General features: G+C 42.5%; 1 protein-coding gene across 1 annotated transcript in view; it reads right to left on the bottom strand.

The window, feature by feature from the left end:
- Nucleotides 1-19259, bottom strand: part of KIAA1549L (KIAA1549 like) — a 280933-nt gene that overhangs the window by 113302 nt on the left and 148372 nt on the right. Inside the window, exons 2-4 of the mRNA XM_023510070.1 lie at nt 9681-12206; nt 8646-9266; nt 6163-6278 (exon numbers count right to left, since the gene is read on the bottom strand). Of these exons, the coding sequence (XP_023365838.1) occupies nt 6163-6278; nt 8646-9266; nt 9681-12206 (3263 nt within the window). The remainder of the gene's footprint in view (nt 1-6162; nt 6279-8645; nt 9267-9680; nt 12207-19259) is intronic.

Below are 19259 nucleotides of genomic sequence, written 5' to 3'. Positions count from 1 at the left end.
GGCTGTGAGTTTATCATAAATGGCTTTTATGATTTTGAAGTATTTTTTTTATGCTTAGTTTGTTGAAGGTTTTTCATGAATGAGTGCTGGATTTCATCAAATGCTTTTCCTGCATCTATTGAGATGATCGCATGCTCTTTATTTTTACTTCTGTTTACATGGCAAATCACATTATTGATCTGTGTATGTTAAACCATCCTTGCATCCCTGTGATGCAACCCACTTGATCATGGTGGATTTATTTTTTTTCTTTTTTTGATGTACTATTGAATTTGGCTCGCTAATATTTTGTTGAGGATTTTTGCCATGTAAGTTCATAAGAGATATTGGGCTATAATTTTAACTTTTCTTATGTTCTTTCCTGGCTATGGTATCAAGGTGATACTGGCTTTGTAAAATGAGTTAGGGAGTATTCTCTCCTTTTGATGTTATGTAATAGTTTCTTTGGGATAGGTACCAGCTCTTCTTTGTAAGTCTGGTAGAGCTTATCTGTGCATCTCTCTGGTCTGGGGCTTTTGTGGGTGGTGGGGTGGTGGTGGTTAATTACTGCTTCAATCTTACAGCTCATTATTGGTCTGCTCAGGATTTCTGTTTCTTCCTGAGGCACGCTTGGGAGGTTGTGTGTTTCTAGGAATTTATCCATTTCCTCTAGGTTTTCTAGTTTGTTTGTGTAGAAGTGTTCATAGTATTCATGGATAATATATTGTATTTCTACAGTACCAAATATAATGTCTCCTTTTTCATTTCTGTTCTTTTTTTTTTTTTTTTTTTTTTTTTGAGACAGAGTCTCATTCTCTTGCCCTCAGTAGAGTGCCATGTTATCATAGTTTGCAGCAACTTCAAACCCTTAGGCTCAAGTGATCCTCTTGCCTTAGCCTCCCACATAGCTGGGACTATAGGCACCACCATGACATCTGGCTAGTTTTTTTTATCCTACTTATTTCTAGCAGTGATGGCGTCTTGCTCTTGCTCAGGCTGGCCTAGAACACACGAGCTCAAACAATCCACCTGCCTTGGCCTCCCAGAGTGCTAGGATTATAGGCGCACGTCCTTTTTCACTTCTGATTGAGCTTAACTGAATCCTTTCACTTCTACTTCTGGTTAATTTAGCTAGAGATCTATCAGTTTTGTTTATCTTTTCAAAGAACCAATATTTTGTTTCATTGATCCTTTGTCTTGTTATAATGGTTTCCATTTCATTTAGTTCTGCTCTGAGCTTCATTATTTCTTTTCACCTGCTACCTTTAGGTTTGGTTTGTTTTCCTTTTTTCAGTTCCTTGAGATGTGGCATTAGGTTGATAATTTGTGATCTTTCTGTCCTTTTGACATAGGCATTTAAGGCTCTGAACTTTCCCCTTAGAACTGCTCTTGCTGCATCCTGTGGATTTTTGAAAGCTTCTGTTCTCTTTATCATTCTCTTTGACTGCTTTTGCTGCATCCTATGGATTTTTGAAAGCCTGTGTCCTCTTTGTCATTTCCATCTTAATTCCTTCATTGACTCTTTAAGGATCATTCAGCAGCAGATTGTTTAATTTCCATGACTTTATGTGGATTTGAGTATTTCTCATGGAATTGATTTCTAGTTTTACTCCACTGTGGTCTGAGAAGATACCTAGTATGATTTCAATTTTTTTTAATTTGCTGAGACTTGTTTTGTGGCCTAAAAAATGCTCAGTCTTGGAAAATGTCCCATATGCTGATGAAAAGAATGTATACTTAGTGGTTTGGGTGTAGAATGTTCTGTAATTGTCTTTTATGTATATTTGTTCTAGAGTCCTATTTAAATCCAGAGTTTCCTTATTCACTTTCCACTTCAATGATCATTCCAGTTCTGTCAGTGGAACGTTGAAGTCCCTGGCAATTAAGATGCTACTGTTTATTTCTTTGCTTACATCTAAAAGAATTTGCTTTATGAAACAGGCAGCTCCTGTGTTAGGTGCATATATATTTAAGATGGTTAAGTCTTCTTGTTCAATTGCTCTTTTTTTTAACCATTATACCAAAATCACTATCTTTCTTTAAAATTTCCATTGTTGATTTAAAGTCTATTTTATCTGCTATGTGAATGGCTATACCTGCTTGCTTTTGGTTTCTGTTTGTATAGAATTTTTTTCCTATCCCTTTACCTTGCGTCTGTGTGCATCCTTGTAGTTTAGATGTGTTTCTTGGAGACAACAAATTATTGGGTTGTGCTTTTTCATCCATTCAGCCAGTCTACATCTTCTAAATGCGGGTATTCAGACGGTTCACATTGAGAGTTAGTATTGATATGTGGGATGCTATTCTGTTCATCATACTAGATGATACTTCTGTTTTGTTTTCCTTCTTGTGCTATTGCTTTATAAGAGTTGTGAGCTATAACTTGTGGGTAATTTTACCCTGGAGGGTATCTGTTGTGCTGTTGCATGAATAATACATTTTTTATTATTTCCTATAGGGCAGGTCTAGTAGTGACAAATTCTCTTACAGTTTGCTTGTCCAGAAAAGTCTTTATTTCTCCATCATTTATTAAACTTAGTTTTACAGGATATACAATTCTTGGCAGGAAGTTGTTCAATTTAAGATTTGAAATGAGGCACTTGGGTCAGGGACTTGGTCTTCCCTTTCTAACTTGTAAGGCCTTCACTGAGAAATCTGTTAGCCTGATTTCCTGAAATCTGTTTTCCTTTGTAAGTTAGTTGCTGCCTTCGTCTTAAAGCTTATAGAATTTTCTCCTTCCTTTTGACTTTGGCCACGTTGATGACTAAGTATTTTGAAGATATTTTATTTACTATGAATCTTCCCATTCTGAATACCATTTCTGATATTTTAATAATTTCCTTTTGATTGGTGCCCATTCCTGTGGATCTACTGTCATCCTTTAAGAGTAGTGTCAAACTAGTTTGTTTTTTCATGTTGCCAAAATTTTTGCTGGTTTCCTCTCATCTGAAACATCTTCTCTCAGCTCAGGGCTGATAGGTTTGTGGTGTAGCTGTTCTTTGCTAAGAACTCTCCTACTTAACGAGAAGAAGGATAGTCCCTAGATAATGTTTTTGTGTCCTACTCCGGAGGACTAACCCATTAGGGGAGTGGTAGATGCACTAAAAGCTTGTAATGCAGCTGTTCTCCTTCATCATCTCCATCCCCGTGGTCGTCACAATCTAAGCCAGTGCTGGAAGATAGTCTTTCAGATTGGTAGATTGGTCTCTAAGGCCACTAATGGAAGCTTGGATGGTGGCTGCACAAGTCCTTATTCATGGAGGCATGTGGTATGACCTTGACTGGCAAATGTGTAGGTCATGGGAACTTGGCAGGTACTTGGGTGCATCACAAGACCTTGGCCAGGCAGGTTGTAGGACTGGGCAGATTGAAGGACTCTGGTCAGTGCTGGGCTATCTTCATCTGTAGTGGTGGGTTGGTTGCTAGATCACTGCTAGAAGCTTAAGCAGGAAGCTAAATAAGTTCTTCTCCACTGAGGCAGGCACTGCAAGACGCTGTTTTGCCCAAGTCTCCCTGCCATGCTAACAATGGCTGGTTGGTATTCGGGGTCATAGGGGCATGGCCTGTTGGCTGGTGTTCCAGGTCACAGGGGTGTGACCTGCTAGCTGGTGCACAAGACCAAGAGGTGCAGCCCTCCACACTGTGGGTCAGTCTATAGGGCCATGGCCTACTGGTCAGTGCATAAGGCTAGGATGGGTCCCATACAGCATAGGTCACAGGGCATGGACCTCCATGTGGTGCATGGGTCAGGGGCTTGGTCTTCCATTTGATGTGCATGGCCTACTAGTTGGTGGGTGGGTCCATGAGGGTGTGCACCTCTACTCAGTGCCCCAGTCAGAGGGACCGTGGGCCTTGGCACAATAACACAAGGCCAGGGGGCTTATTCCATATGTCAGTGCAAGGACCATGGGGCTGAGCTGCTGGATGGCTACAGCAATCTCCCCACCATAGGTCCCACTGAGGCTGCTACTATGGGACCCCTTGAGCTTTTCTCAAGTTCCCTGGTGAGTAGGGTGGGTACCTGGCTCCCAATCATAGGCATGTGAGAATATCTGGTTTCCTTGCTTCCCCCTTGGCCTGGCAAGAGGCAATGCTGGGGCAGTTACGGTGAAGCCAATCCCCATGTAGACCGGGTGCTCTGGACCTGATAGCTCAGAGCATCAACTACAATAGTCTGGGAACCAAGGCCAGCAAGTCTTTGCCAAGTCTGCTCTCCAGTGCTACTTCCCTATACAGTCTCTAAATAGTTCCCTGATCAGCACGGAGGCCTGCAGTGGTGGTCGAGCCCTCACAGCTTGAGTCACAATATCTATGCAAGGAACGCAGGGCTCTAGGGCTCTCTCTTTTGTCCCTTCTCCAAAGAGGGGGGTCTCCCCCAGGTACCTTCCGATCTTGGTGAGTGGAAGTCCCCATTCTTGTCTCTGTCATTCTGTCAGTTATCTGATGATCCACAATGCTTTCTCCAAGAGGGTCCATCCCCAGGTGGACAGTTACTTGCAGTTTTCAATCCTTGCCTAGAGATAAGGGTGGTGGGCTACTTCTAGTCTGCCATTTTGCCATCTTCCTCACAATTTTTCTATTGTGATAAAGAACATACAACATCCAATCTACCATCTTAACCCTATTTCAGTGTGCTAATCATTGGTATGAAGTAAATTCATAACGGTATACAAACGGATGACCACCATCCGTTTCCAGAACTCTTTTCATTTGGGATAATAAAACTGGAACTTGGGGTGTTTTTAATACTGGCTTCTCCCCCTCTTATTCTTATTCTAGTGGAAGCAAGATGATTGACTTTGCAACAGGATGGGCATGCCTTTGGTTCCTCCATGCTGTCTGCTTTCCCCAGTCTTTCCAAAAGATGGTGCTCAAGATGATTTTAGCTGGAATAAGAGATGCTTCAGGATGGGACATGGATGACATAGCACAAAAAACTCACTAAATCATCCAGTGAGAAAGCTGCTCTCTTTTCAACGCCTCAGCTTACCCCAAGGAACAAGCCTCAGCTCCGTGACTATTTGCTTTTAACATCTCTCATGTTAACACCTTGCTCGTTTCTTTTGTAAGCAAACAAAGGACACCAGGGTATTCTGCAGAAACAACATCTTGCTTAAATTCAACAAGCTATTTACTTTCCACTATTGTCATTTTTACCATTGCCTTTTATTTGTAATAAATGATCCTGATTTCCATACATGATGGTAATCTCACATATCCTTTCAAAATAAATGAATTTCCGTTTTAAAAAGTGAACTTAAAAACCTAATACTAATTGCCATGATGGTCTTTGCTAATAGTGGGAACTAAATGGAAACATTCACATTTTCAACTTCTAAATAGTTTCTGTTGCAGAAACCACAGAAGCTTCTTGTAGAACACACTTCTCCCCTCCCTCCCTTCCTTCCTTTCTTCTCTCTTTTCCTTCCCTTCATTCTTTTCCAGAATTATATAAAAGAGATTGACAATGACTAATAAACCATGAGACAAATCTTTTTAGTATAATGGGTCAGGAGGGGATTGCTAAACTGGGTGCAGCTGTAGGACAGAACATCAAAGGAGGAAGCCAGAGAAATATTTTTTAGTGGAGCAAAAGGGAGTCCACCAACTGCCAATTGCATTTACTGCTTGAACACTTGGGCCCAAACCCAAAGAGTGTAAAGCAAAGCTTCCATCACTTGAATATGCCACAGAAATCAGCCAGCACTCGTTAAAATGTATTTGGCATTAAAGCCCTTGGAGAGGAGAAAAATGTTTACTTCTCTGCCGCTGGCAATTGAAGCAAAGTTAGACTCAATTTACAAGTTGGAATAATTTTTAAATGTCCATAAATAAGTCACGATTTACAAAGTGAGGAAGATAAAAGAAAAAACAACGGACACTTTGAGAGAATTGCACTAACAGTATTAAATACTTTCTCAAACTATGGGATAATGGAAATGTTTAAAACACTATTTCCAGGCTTTAAAAAACATCCAGACATAAGGCAATTAGCCTCAACTTCCCATCTCAAAATGTGACCTTTTTCTCCAGCCACTACACATTAGCTATTTGTCAAAATGAAGAAAGATTCTACTTCTGGCCAATACAGCTATGGTACCTAGAAAGAAGGAAAACAATCTAAAGATACTCTGGACTCCAGAGGTAGACTTGTTCTGATTACAAAGCAAGGGGCTTACGTACATGAGCCGAGACGTCGTTCTGGTGGAAAGCCTTCCGCAGTGCCTGTGTGAGCCCTTTGGCTACATTGAACTTCAAGGATTCACTGATCTGCACTCTCCTCTGGGTCAGAAAGAGGACTGTGGGGCAAAACAGAAGCATGGCCATCAGGGTAAGGCAGTGAATCACATCATCAATGAGCCCTCCACTCCTACTGGAAGCCACCTTCTGTATGTTCTGAGTAAAGTGGGCAAGCACAGGTCCAGCCACTAACAGGACAGGCAGGGGTATTAGCTCTATTGGTCCCTGGTCACCTGTGTGGCCCTAATGGAGAGAGAGTGGTATGCTGTGGCAGTTCATTTCTGACAGACGCTGCCTCTGACAATGACAGTCAGGATCAGCAGCGCCCTCTCTGGATGGGTCGCTGCATGCAGCAAAATTCCTGCAACAACATTCATGGACAGCTTACCTGGGTGCAGGCCCTGAGCTAGATGTAGCATCCTCAGGCAACCCTAAGGCAGGTAGGTACAGTCCTTGCCTCACAAGTGAGACAGAGGCAGGGATGGAGACAGGATGGAAAAGAGGCTTTTGCAACTAAATGTTACAGGTGCTTATTTGAAGGAAAGCCTATGATGCTCTCTGAGGTCCTGAGTTGGGCAAGGGGCTAGGGATCAGGAAAGGTTTCCATAAGAACTGATGCTTCAGCAGAGTCCTGAAAGATAACAGGAATAAATTTGGCTAAGGAAGAAAGTACTGACTCCACTCACTCCCAAAGGAGGAAATACCAAGTATAAAGGCACAGGAGAGAGAAGAGAAATGTTTCAGTGAACAGCAGTTCCCCCTTATCCATGGGTTCACTTTCCATGGTTTCACTTGCCCTTGGCTCAATGTCGGTCTGAAAATAGGTTATAATTTATACTTACAATAAATACTTTTGTACTTGTTATAGTACAATAAGATATTCTGAGAGAGAGAGAGAGAAAGCACATCCACATATTATAGTATATTATACTTGTCCCATTTTATTGTTAGTTATTATTGTTAATCTCAACTGTGCCTAATTTATAAATTAAACTTTGTCATAAGTATGTGTGTATAGGAAAAAGCATAGTATATATAGTGTCTGGTACTATCTGAGGTTTCAGGCATCCACTGGGGGTCTTGGAATGTCTGCCCCACAGATGATACATGATCAGGTATCATCTGTACATGATTAGGTTTGATCCTGAGGGCAATGGGAAACAAAGAGTTTTAAGGAAAACAATGCATTTTAGAAGGTTCCCTTGACTGCAGACTGGAGAACAGATTGGAGAGGGGGGAAGTCTGAAGGCACAGAGTTAAATCTGGCTGGTGGTACAGAAACTTAGATGAACAATGCTGACAGTGTGAAATAGGATAGAAAGGGGATATTCAGGAGGTAGAAGTGAAAGGAACCGGTGACTGATTAGATGTGGCTGGGGTGGGACTTGGGGGAGAAAGGAGGGGAAGACTGTTTCGGACTTTGGCATTGGGTGGGCCAGGGGCTGCCTGCCACTCAGAGGACAGAGGGCAGGGGAGGGACACGGGAAGTGGAACCCCAGATGGTGTGTGTATAATTTTTTGAGAAATATCTCTTTTAATACCGTACTTTCTGCTATGCCTAGTTTCACAATTTCCCATTTTAGAATAGGATGTCTCAAGATACCATTTCATTTAATTCTTTGTGGGGTGAGGAGGAAGCCGGCATGCGAGCATTCAGCATTGGCATGCTCTTTCAAATAATCTGTCTAATGCTTTTTATAGCAAACACTACCACTCTATTAAAAGCACCCTGTGCATCCCAGGCCTACTTTTCTACCACTGGGGGAGAGTAGGGGCTGAAAAGATAGCATCCCAGCTCTGCTCACGGTTCTAGTGCTGCCCACCCCACTTTTTTCAAGCGTCTTCTCTTTATATGCAAAGAAATCCTGGGCCCCCACATAGCATGCAGTCTCTGTACTTATACAATCTCCTGATTGAGAAAATATGAGACAAAAAGCCTTTCTGAACTCTGGGGCATTTCCCAAGATCTCATATCTTATGAACTGCATCACACATTCCTGTGAAACATCACTGATTCGTTCTACAGGCAAAATGGTGCACGTTTGCCCTCCAAGTTCACAGGTCAATTGTGGTTCCCTAGGGGCCTCTGACATCAAGACTGATCCTAGAACTAGTACCCATGTCAATAAGGTGCTTCCTTTCCTCTGACAGTTGATGAAGATCAAGGTTTCCAAGCCTCAAGCCCTATGGACATCTCAGGCTAGATTATTTCTTGGTGTTAGGGGCTATCCTGTGCATTGCAGGATGTTTAGAACTATCCCTGGTCTCTACCCCCACTAGATTCTGGCAGCCCTACCCCCAAGTATGACAACCAAAATGTCCCCTGGGGGAGGGGGAGCAAAATCACCCCTGGTTGAGAACCACTGATCTAAAAGAAAAACACCTGTTACATCTCAAATAAAAGCAAAAGGACAGTGGCTTCATACCTGTCTTCACCAGGAGCTTACTGGACATCTGACACTCCAGGTTGGACGCCGTTCTCCCAGTTGTAACCACGGCAGCTGATGCAGCAGGAAGAGCTGCATCAGTGTTATCTGTCCGCAAAGGTGGTAAGCGGGTGGCCTTCACTGAGGCTGTCATGGATGTCAATGCCGCTGTGACTATTAGCGGGCGTTGGGTGGATGCTCTGGGCATCTCCAGGTTGGTGGGGTTTGGGAGGCCTGTGTGCATGGCTTGTGGTTTCCTGGAGAGGTGTGTTGTGGACAACAGGCCAGAGGCGGTGCCCGCATTCCCTTGCATGGCTGTATATGTGCTCGTGGTGTGAGCTGTTCTTGCAAACATGTAGGTTGGCGTGAATGGGAAGGCTGTGTGGAGAGCCCCTTGTGTCCCCTTTGGGTCAGATGCAGCCTTGTTTGTGACATTTTTAGTGAGAGTAGTGGTCAGACTGCTCTTGGCTAATCCTGAGGCTATGGCCAAAGGGCTGCTGCCAGTACCCTTAGCAACCAAAGCCGCAGACAGTGCCGGTGGGCTCGGTTTCCTCTGAAACAACGTGGCAGCGGCTGCTGCTACTGCTGTTGGCTCTACGTTGGCTGACATCGAGAAGTCCACTGTAAAGAGACAAAAAGCAAAGTTTGTCACTGGTCCAGAACATAGGCATCACTTGCTCCAATGATGAATGGATGTAACTTACGGTTTGCTATGGTGAAAAGTCCCTGCCCTCTGGGCTTGCAGTGGGAGAACTTACTGAAAACAATGCTCAGCTCATTTAGTTAATTAACCATAATGAGAATGCCACTTATGGCAAAGCTGTGGTTGATAAGGAGGACACAAGGTCTGAACACTTTCAAAACATCATCAACAACATGACTATCTGGGGTGCTAACTCTCTCCTGAAAGGGGGTGTATGCTCCTTCAGAGCAAAGCTGGTGTCTGTGTTGAGCCTGAAGAAGTTCTGGCTACAAAAGCAGTCGTACCTGTTTGGGGGGAACCAGGAAACAAACTACCTCCACTAGTGGCTGCACCTGTCCATTTCATGGGGTGCTGAGAAGCCTGCAGCACTTTGGAGGGGGTCCTGGAAAAGGCACTGGTTGATACAGGAGGAGATTCAGCTGTAGAGTGATTTCTCAGGATGCTCTGGAATGCTGTGGAAGCATTTGTCACAGGTGATGGATAGAAGTCACTGGAAATCTGGGAACCTGTCTCCGTTCCATCTGAAAGCATTTCCTGTAAGCTAGATGCAGAAGTCAGACTTGGTAAGGTTAGCAAAAGAGGATGTGTTGTCCGGGCATGCAACTTTAGATAGGAATGAGACACAGAATGTTGACGTGTGGATGGGTGGTAGTCAACCTCAGTTGTTGGGAAGTCTCTAGAAGGACTGTTATTGCTTGTGGGCCAGAGTTCTGTATGGTTTGAAAGCATAGCCATGTCTGACTGTTGTCCCGGCTGGTTGGCGCTTGCACCAAGGACTTGATTCTGAATGTTAAAGCCTTCTGTAGTCACTGAATGCCCAGAAGTATCTTTGAAATCCTGAGATTGTATTGCACTGGCAGCTGAAGTTAAAGCACTAGGAGGAGTGGTTGAAGCCGAATGGGTTTCCCAACTTGTGGAGCTAATTGCATGTCCATTTAAATCATAATTTGTTTGCTGCTGCAAGCCAGATAATGTTGATTCTGTGGAAAGGGATCCAGTTACTGCTGAAAGAGGACTCCAGAAAACATCTGTGGTTGCTGGCTTTTTCGTGTCTCCCATTGTTGAGAAATCATAGACAGTGGAGGAGGGAATTGCTGTCACCTGTTTCGAAGCTGAAGCTAGCAACTGTGAATGGTCCACGGTAGCTGCGTAAGTCCCTGGCATGGTGTTGGAGAAGACAGGAGGTGGGGAAACAGTCTGGGTGGTTTGTATGGAGGGCGGAGAAGGTGGAGGTGATTCTGAAGGAAGAAGCTTTGTCCCTCGTGTTGGAAGGAGGGCAGGTGAACTCTGATCAGTACTAAGATCAGAGATGAATCCTTTTACAGTGTGAAGACTCAAAACTTCTTTACTTGGAAGGGCCTGGAGAGGAACTGTCACACCTGCCTTTTCATTTTTTCCTAAAATGGCTGTCACACTGTCCTCTTTCCAGGGGGGAAATGTCCAAGTCGTTGAAAAAAGATGAGAAATTCGGCTTGAGATGAGGAAGTCCTTAGTGGCGGTAAGAAAGGATACATCACGGGCCTCTTCTGGAGAAGTGGGCACAGGGGGTGGGGAGGCATGATTCTCTGTGGCGTGGAGGAAAGTAAGCGTGGAGGGAAAATAGGCTGTCCTGTGCGATGGTGATGCGGGAACTACCCCAGAGAGCCCGGCTTGCCCTTGACTTGGTGTGGAGATAGGCAGAGGAGAAGGCACCAAAGAGGAAGATGTGTGTTCTGTTGAAAGGGTGGGCCCTCCGGAACTTTCTGGAGCTGCTGACAAATGCAGCGGGTTAGCAGAGTCGTTGGTAGTAGCGGGGGCTAGCTGTCTGCTGATCATTTCTATGGCCACTGATTCTGCAGGCTGGAAAGCTGGAGACTCAGCCTCATGGGTTGCTGCTGCTGTGCTCTTAAAAGTCGGCAAAGACACCCCCTTGTGCACGCTTTCAGGCACCTCAGCTTTGACTGGCTGCATGGACACAGGACCTGAAGCCACTTCCAACATTGACCATAAGGGAGTTCTACCCAGAAGCTGAAGAAGACTCCCAGGGGCTGGGGTAGGGAGGGACAAATGGGCCTGTTCTGCCCTGGAGCCCCCAAACCCTGGTGTGGGTGAACCTGCTGAGTGGGGACCCTCTCTTGGGGACAGCTTGGAATACTGCTTTGTTGAGGATCTTGGAACATCCAGGTTAGGGGTTCCTATAAAATCCTGGGCATTTCTGGATGGAGTGAGGTCTGTTTTGTCAGAAAATGGGTTTAGGAGATTAGCTACGCTCTGACTTGAAGTGGCACCAGCTAGACCTGGGTAGGGGACTAGAGGCACTTTGGTGGGCCGCTCTGTTGGCTTAGAAAAGATGATGGAATGAGATGAGTCAGGGGCCAATGAAGAGGATGAAGGTGGAAAGAGAACGTCTGAGTTGGGGGGATGCTTTGACGTGGAGGGAGCCCCTGCCTGAACTGGCTGAGATGGGAGGACAGTGCTCAGGGACGTCACTGATGGGACCGTGGACACGGAGGGAGGCATGCTGTTGAGAGGCAAACCTGACGTAGCTGCTGCTTCTTTTCCCCCTTGAGGTCTTGGTTGGACCAGAGACTCAGTAGAATCCTTGAAAGGTTCGAGGGAGGCGCTATACCCACTTCCTTGGAAAAGTGAAGGAAAGTCCACATGAGATCTAGCTCTGCGGCGCGTCTTGGGTGGAGGGGTCTGGACTAGCAGTGGCAAGCTGGTGTTGTCAGGGGACTGTCCCAGCGCAGTCTTGATGCTGTCTACTGCTGAGGAAGACTTGACTTCTGAGAAAGGCCATGTTGGTGAAATTGGTAACAATTTCCCATGAGGAAATGAATCCGGGGTCGGGGTGACATTTATCTGCAGGTCGTCTGCTCCTGCGAAACAAAACAGCAGGCAGTCAGGCTTTCCGTGATCCCCAAATGCCTGCCCTAACCAGGTGTGGGACATTAGAGGTGGGTGATTCCAGCACTGCCTGGACCACACAGAGCCTCTGCCCCATCACGGAAGACTCAGGAACAAATTCATACAAGGAATGAAGTAATTTCAAGTATGGAAATGCAGCTAACCTGCAGGAAAGGGTTAGCAAGATGGAGTCTCGCAAGTGACGTTTAGGTGAAGATGTGGAAAATACTTACGGTATTTGAAACAAAATATTTTGGCACCACCTATGACGAGGCTTGGACTGTGAAACTTGCAACCTAGAAGATCAAAGCTGAGTGTGGCTATCTGCCATGGCCAGCGGCACTGAAATAAAGCTTATCCAAGTACCCAAAGTGCAAGACATTAAAAAGGACTCTATCTGAGCATGAATTTTTTTTTTTTTTTTTAGAACCCTAACACATCTCAAGTGAAATATCTGAGGTTGCCTGTGTTTGGAAAGATGGCTGCGGTGAAATATACTTGTCTTCCTGAATTTAAAAGGATTCCTGACGCTATTGTTTATGCCCACTCAAATAGCCATGGCCATTCCTTTCAGAGTAGGCTATTATGGAAGAGAAACTAGTCACATCCAACTGAGGAGGGAGACACCTCTCAGAAGGTGTGGTGTCACTATAAGCACCTGCCGAGGCCACATCTGTCAGCACTCATGTGTAAAACCACAGGCAGAAAGGCAAGGGGGCCAGGCACAAATCGTTGACCTTCACGGCAAAGGACGTGAGGAAAGAACTGGGTGGAAATCCCACAATTGTGAAGAGAAACAACATCAATTGGGAGAATTCCGCTTTCTGTGGTTTGTGAGTGTCTATGTATGGTGCTGATCAGCACCTCAGAGGTAGCTAAGTGTCCTTAAATAATATTTTAAATTAAATATAATGTATGTGGGTCATTACGAAAGTTTTTAAAGAATCAAGAAATGCTCAGATGGAAACAAATGAAGCCCTCCCAGCAATAAGGATAAGCCAAGCAAGTTGAAACTTGCACAGGTGAATCAGAAAGGACACTATTGACTGTGTTTCTTGGAAGTGAAATATGGATTATAACACAGTCTGTCTCAAAACTTTCATAGCGATCCACATATTGTTTCAAATAGCTACGCCCTGATCAGATCATTATGCATTGAATGTATCAAATCATCACTATGTACTCTATGAATATGTATATTTATTATCTGTCGATTAAAAAATTAAAAATTGATTAATTATAAAAAAGAAGAAAATGTGCTCTGGAGCTTTCTACATTATTAGCTAAAAAAGTTGATTAGAACCATCTAATAGAAACAACTCAGCCCAGAAGGGAAGTCAGATTTGTATGCAATCTTGGCCACCTGGAGTTGTGTGTGCATCGCTGGACTATTGTCATAAATCGTGGGGGCAATAAGCACCCCCTAACTACTAATTACCCGGACTGTTGTGAGGAGCAAATAAATTACGGAAGCAGAAGGAAGGGCTCTCCAAACAGAAAGGCACTAAACAAAAAGAAAAAATTTTTCAACACTGTACAATTGGGCTGTCATTGCAGGCTCTAAGCTGCTATGGTTTTTGTTTGTCTAACAAAAGAGGAATCCTGTGGCCCAGAGATGGGACACCATTTGCCAGAAGCCACATTACTGGTCAGCAACAATCGCTGGTCCAGATGCAAGGTCTCCCCTCTCCCAACCCAGTGCTCTCTCCCCATGCAGCCTTGTTCACCTGTCCTTGTCTTCTCTCAGCCCTCAATACATTCCATCAACAAAAAGGGCAAACAACGAAACCTAAAATCGTAAAATATTTCAGCTTTTAGGATACACAGTCTCCTCTACAGTCACAAAAGCTAAACACTGATGGTTTTCTGAAAGAGTCTCTTTGGTTTCATTTTGTAAGATTTGGAAAAGTACGGGCAGAAGGGTATGCTTTACTCTGAATTAGGGAGCACCCACAAAAAGTCCTTTCTGATTCCTCTTTTTCTTGTTGTCAGAATTCCCCATTCTTGGGATTTATAGATACCCAAGAAACTGACCTTATGTCATGCTTACAACTTGCCAGGGCAAAAGCCAATACCACATCAGTCCATGAGCTTGTTGACTCAATTTTGTAAGAGACCAACCCCTTCTATTGGGGGCAAGTTGTCCTTATAAGCCCAGATCAGCATAGGTGTCTCCTTTTCACCAAATCAAAATCATTAGGGCAGTTTCCAGCAGCACCATACTCCCTCTGATCTCTCCTGGCCAAAGCCCACCTTAAATAGAAATACATGGCAGGACGCACATATAGCTCCGGGACACCAAAGTCCACATGTATTTTATTAAAGGACATGGGAACTGCCTCAGTGCCCATGGTTATGGCGCCAGCCACATACACCAAGGGTGGTGGGTTCGAACTCAGCCATGGGCCAGATAAACAACAATGACAACTGCAACAAAAAATAGCTGGGCATTGTGACGGGCATGGGCAGTCCCAGCTACTTGGGAGGCTGAGGCAAGAGAATTGCTTAAGCCCAACAGTTAGAGGTTACTGTGAGCTGTGACACCATGGCACTCTACCGAGGGTGACAAAGTAAAACTCTGTCTCAGAAAAATAAATAAAAATAAAATAAATTTTAAAAAAAGAGCATGGCTACTGCTTCACAGTTTGCAAATAAATCGTGTCTCTATGTTACTGTGGGCAGCCTGAGGAAGTATTCCTCCTCGGTTACAACTTCCCCTGGAAGGAGGCTATTGCCTTCATGCCTCAATCCTTCCTGTTCTTGTGGCTTATCCCGTAGACAGCCTCAACTTCCTACTTTGCAGGCAGTCATGTCTGATTATTTACATGGGAGAATATGTAATATGAGATAGTGTCGCCTTTTGGTGTTCTCCAGTCACACTTTAGAATCCATTTTTTATTACTCAGATGTCAAGCAAAATCTAGGATTTCTTTCTTTGTAGTTTCATTGAAATAGATTCAACTATGGTTTCAACTCATGGATTCAAGAGTCAAAACAAATGCATCTTGTTTCAAGAAAATAGCCCTGTAACTCAAAAAGGATGCTACAGGCTGAACAGCTTTTGCTTTGTGCAAGAAGTTACATAAACTCTTTCACAAAAGGGTTTCAAACAGGAAAGAGGAATGGATGGTAACACCCAGGGAGGTGTAGGTGACTGATTGACCACAGCCAAAGGAGGCTGGTGGAAAACTGCATAATGAAGTGAAGAAAGTCTCTAGTGGATTTGCTTCTATTGGACTTTATTGTTTTCTAGACTAGAATTCCATGTTTCTCAAGGTAGCCTTCATGAAACATGGTATTCCACATGCCTCATGAAGAAAAGTGTCATTGAACCGTTCTGAGAAGTGTTGTATACTATTCTCACATGTGATAGTCATTAGCGGTGTTCACCGTATCTTTCTGGCTCCTTCCTTTTGAGTACATTTTAGGACTGAATTTCTTGGATACTTTGTGGTTAGTTGGGGCCATGTAACTAGTTCTAAGCAATGAGTTGTAAGCAGAAATGACAAATGTCACTTCTAGGCTAGAATATTTAAATGCTGGAGAAAGACTCCCCAAGACTAGGGTGACCAGACGCCCTGATTTTTAACAATTTGTCCTGCATCCCGTGGTGTTTTTAAAAAGTCCTGATTTTTGGAAAGAATGCATGAATGGGCAAGAGAACAGTAAGGGAATATACAGTTTTTGGCTGCCATGTGGCTATTTCACCAGGATATGAGTTTTATATTATTTTTTGTTAATGTTATAATGTTAAACTGTAATAATAACAAATAATTGTTGAGAAGTGATTATCAAGAACTGCTTATCAAAGTTTGCATTGTTGTCAGGCCCACCCTGCCCCGTCCCCCACCCTGCACCCCCACCCCCTGTCAATGGTGTCCCGCTTTACCAATGTTAAAATCTGGTCACCTTACCCAAGACTCTTTTTCTCTGTAACAAAACAAAGCAAAAGCAAACCAAACCTAGAAACATTATATCCCAATAAGCTGTAACTGAAAAAAAAAAGGATGATGAGGAGGAGGATAAGGAGAAAGAAGAAATTATCAATGCTCAAAAGGTCTTAATTGCCAAGTCATGGAAGCAACCTAAGTGCCCATCAACCCATGAATGGACCAACAAACTATTATATATGTATACTGTGGAATATTATTCAGCCATTAAAAAAGATGGAGACTTTCTATCTTTTACATTTACCTGGATGGAGGTGAAATATATTCTTCTTAGTGAAGTACTGTAAGAATGGAAAAATAAATATCCAATGTACTCCATACTAATATGAAATCAATATATAAATAATTATATGTCCCTGAGAATAATAAAACACTATTATTGTCCAGTTGGGCAGTAGAGGGAAGTGGGAGGGGAGAAAGGGGAGAATGTATGGCAAAAATGTTTGCTGGTCCACCAGGCTGAGTCACTTACAGACTGTAATAAGCAAAGGCCATCTGCTGACAAATGGTATATACAAGTAGCAGGAGCAAGAAATGAGCGTGGGCTGTTTTTGAACTGCTAAAATTTGGGGATTGTTTGTTGTTGAAGCACAACCTAATTTAATCTATTCAGAAACTGATACCAGAGTGGATTTGGAAGTTATATGGGCCTATTTTCATGTACATCAACATTTAAATAAGGCCTCAGAAAAGTCCTAGTCGAGATAATATACATAGTAAAAAGGAAAAAAAATCAATAAGTAGATGCTGGATGGTTTAACTAAACTTCATTTAGCCAATATTTCTCCAACATACAAGTGATTAAAATACATTTGAACTCAGAATTTAGTGATTAAAAAAATCAGTGATATACATAAACCTGAAGAAGAAAAGCATTCACTGAATTAGCAAATGACACCAAATTCAGAAGAATACTTGATATGAAAAATTTCAGAGAAACATGTTTCAGACATGTTAACTAACTGAAATTATTGCTAAAGGAGGACATGGATTAGGATTAAATATAATGGCTTTCCCTTAGTCTAAAAATTACCTACTCAGGAACAGTATGAAAAAGTGTTCCTTTAAAAATAGCTTGTGTTGATAAAAGACTTAAATGTGATGCATGAAACCATAAGAACTCTAGAAGGAAATGTGAAAAACTTCTTCTAGATATTGGCTGTGGCAAAGACTTTCTGAAGAAGACCTTAATGACCATCACAACAACAACAAAAATAAATAAATGGGACTTGATTAAATTAAAAAACTTCTGCACAGGTAAGGAGATAATCAACAGAGCAAACAGACAACTTACAGAATGGGACAAAATAGTCACAAGCTATATATCCAGTAAGGGGCTAACAACCAGAATCTACAAAAAACTCAAGCTAATCAGCAAGGAAAAAACAAACAATTTCTTTACAATGTGGGCAAAAGACATGAACAGAAGCTTTTCAAAAGAAGAGAGGCAAATGCCCAATAAATGTGACGAAACACTCGATGTTACTAATTATCTGGGAAATGCAAATTAAAATCACAATGAATTATCACTTTACCCCAGTTAGAATGGCTTTTATTAAAAAGTATAAAAACAATAGATGCTGGTGTGGATGCATAGAGAAAGAAGTACTTATACACTATTGGTGGGACTGCAAATTAGTATAACCTCTATGGAAAATGGTATGGACATTCCTCAAAAAAAACTACAAGTAGACCTACCAGCAATTCCACTATCAGGTATTTATCCAAAGGAAAATAAATCATTTTATCAAAAAGACTCCTGCACTTGAATGTTTATTGTAGCACAATTCCCAGTTGGTAAGCTGTTGAATCAACCCAAGCACCCATCAATTCCTGAATGGATAAATAAAATATGGTATATGTGTACTATCAAATACTACTCAGACATGAAACTGGATGACCTAATGCCTTTTGGAACAAACAGGATGAATCTGGAGACCAATATCCTAAGTGAAATATACAAAGAATGAAAAAAATCGACACCACATGTACTCATATTAAATCGGAAGTAACCAATGAGCACACATGTGCATAGAGGGAAGTAAAACTCAATGGAAATCAAGCAGTGGGGAGTAGTCAGGAGGCGATGAGCAAAAACCTACCTAATGGGTACCATAAACACTACCTGGGTGATGGGCTCTGACAAACTTAAACTCTGATGTAAGCATTATAAAAGCAATCCATGTATCCAAGAACATTTGTATCCTGTAATACTTTGATATAAAAATAAAATGTGGTATACGAATGCTATGGAATACTATGCAGCCATGAAGAAGGATAAGTTAAGTCCTTATAAAACAATTTAGATGAAACTGTAGACCATTATTCTAAGAGAAGCATCTACAGAATGGAAAAACCACCACCACATGTACTACTATTAAATTGGAACTAACAAATGAGGAACACACATGTGCCCAGGGGGAAGTAAAACTCAGTGGAAATCAAGCAGGCAGGCGGAGGAAACAGGCAAAAACCAACCTAATGAGTGCAATGAACACTATCTAGATGATGGGCACACGTCAAACCTTGACTCAAGCATAATAAAATTGATACATATAACCAAAAACATCTGTAGCCCCTTAATATTTTGAAATAAAAAAATACTAAAAAAATTTATATTATTTATTATACTATGCAGTATAAAATTTGCAGCAGTAAAAATACATACATAAAAGTAAAATAAATAAATAAATATATAAAACGATGAATAGCTTATGTTACCTATAGGCAAAGTTGACTAGAGTTCATTATGAACTAGAAGAGAAATATGGGCTAGCAAGGAAATGACAAATTCTTACGTTTCATTAATTTTTTTCACTCTTAAGTTGGAAAACTTTTTTTTGTTTTTTTAAAGACAGTGTCTCACTTTGTCGCCCTTGGAGTCACACAGTTCACAGCAACCTCCAACTCCTAGACTTAGGCGATTCTCTTGCCTCAGCCTCCCAAGTAGTTGGGACTACAGGTGCCCACCACAATGCCTGGCTATTTTTTTTTTTTGGTTGCAGTTTGGCTGGGGCTGGGTTCGAACCCACCACCCTCCGTATATGGGGCCAGCACCCCACCCACTGAGCCACA

The sequence above is a fragment of the Otolemur garnettii genome, unplaced genomic scaffold (assembly GCF_000181295.1).
Source record: "Otolemur garnettii isolate 467f Iridium unplaced genomic scaffold, OtoGar3 scaffold00001, whole genome shotgun sequence".
In the NCBI taxonomy this organism is placed as follows: Eukaryota; Metazoa; Chordata; class Mammalia; order Primates; family Galagidae; genus Otolemur; species Otolemur garnettii.
The sequence above is the reverse complement of the archived record's forward strand: the minus strand, read 5'-3'. Positions and strand labels throughout refer to the sequence as shown.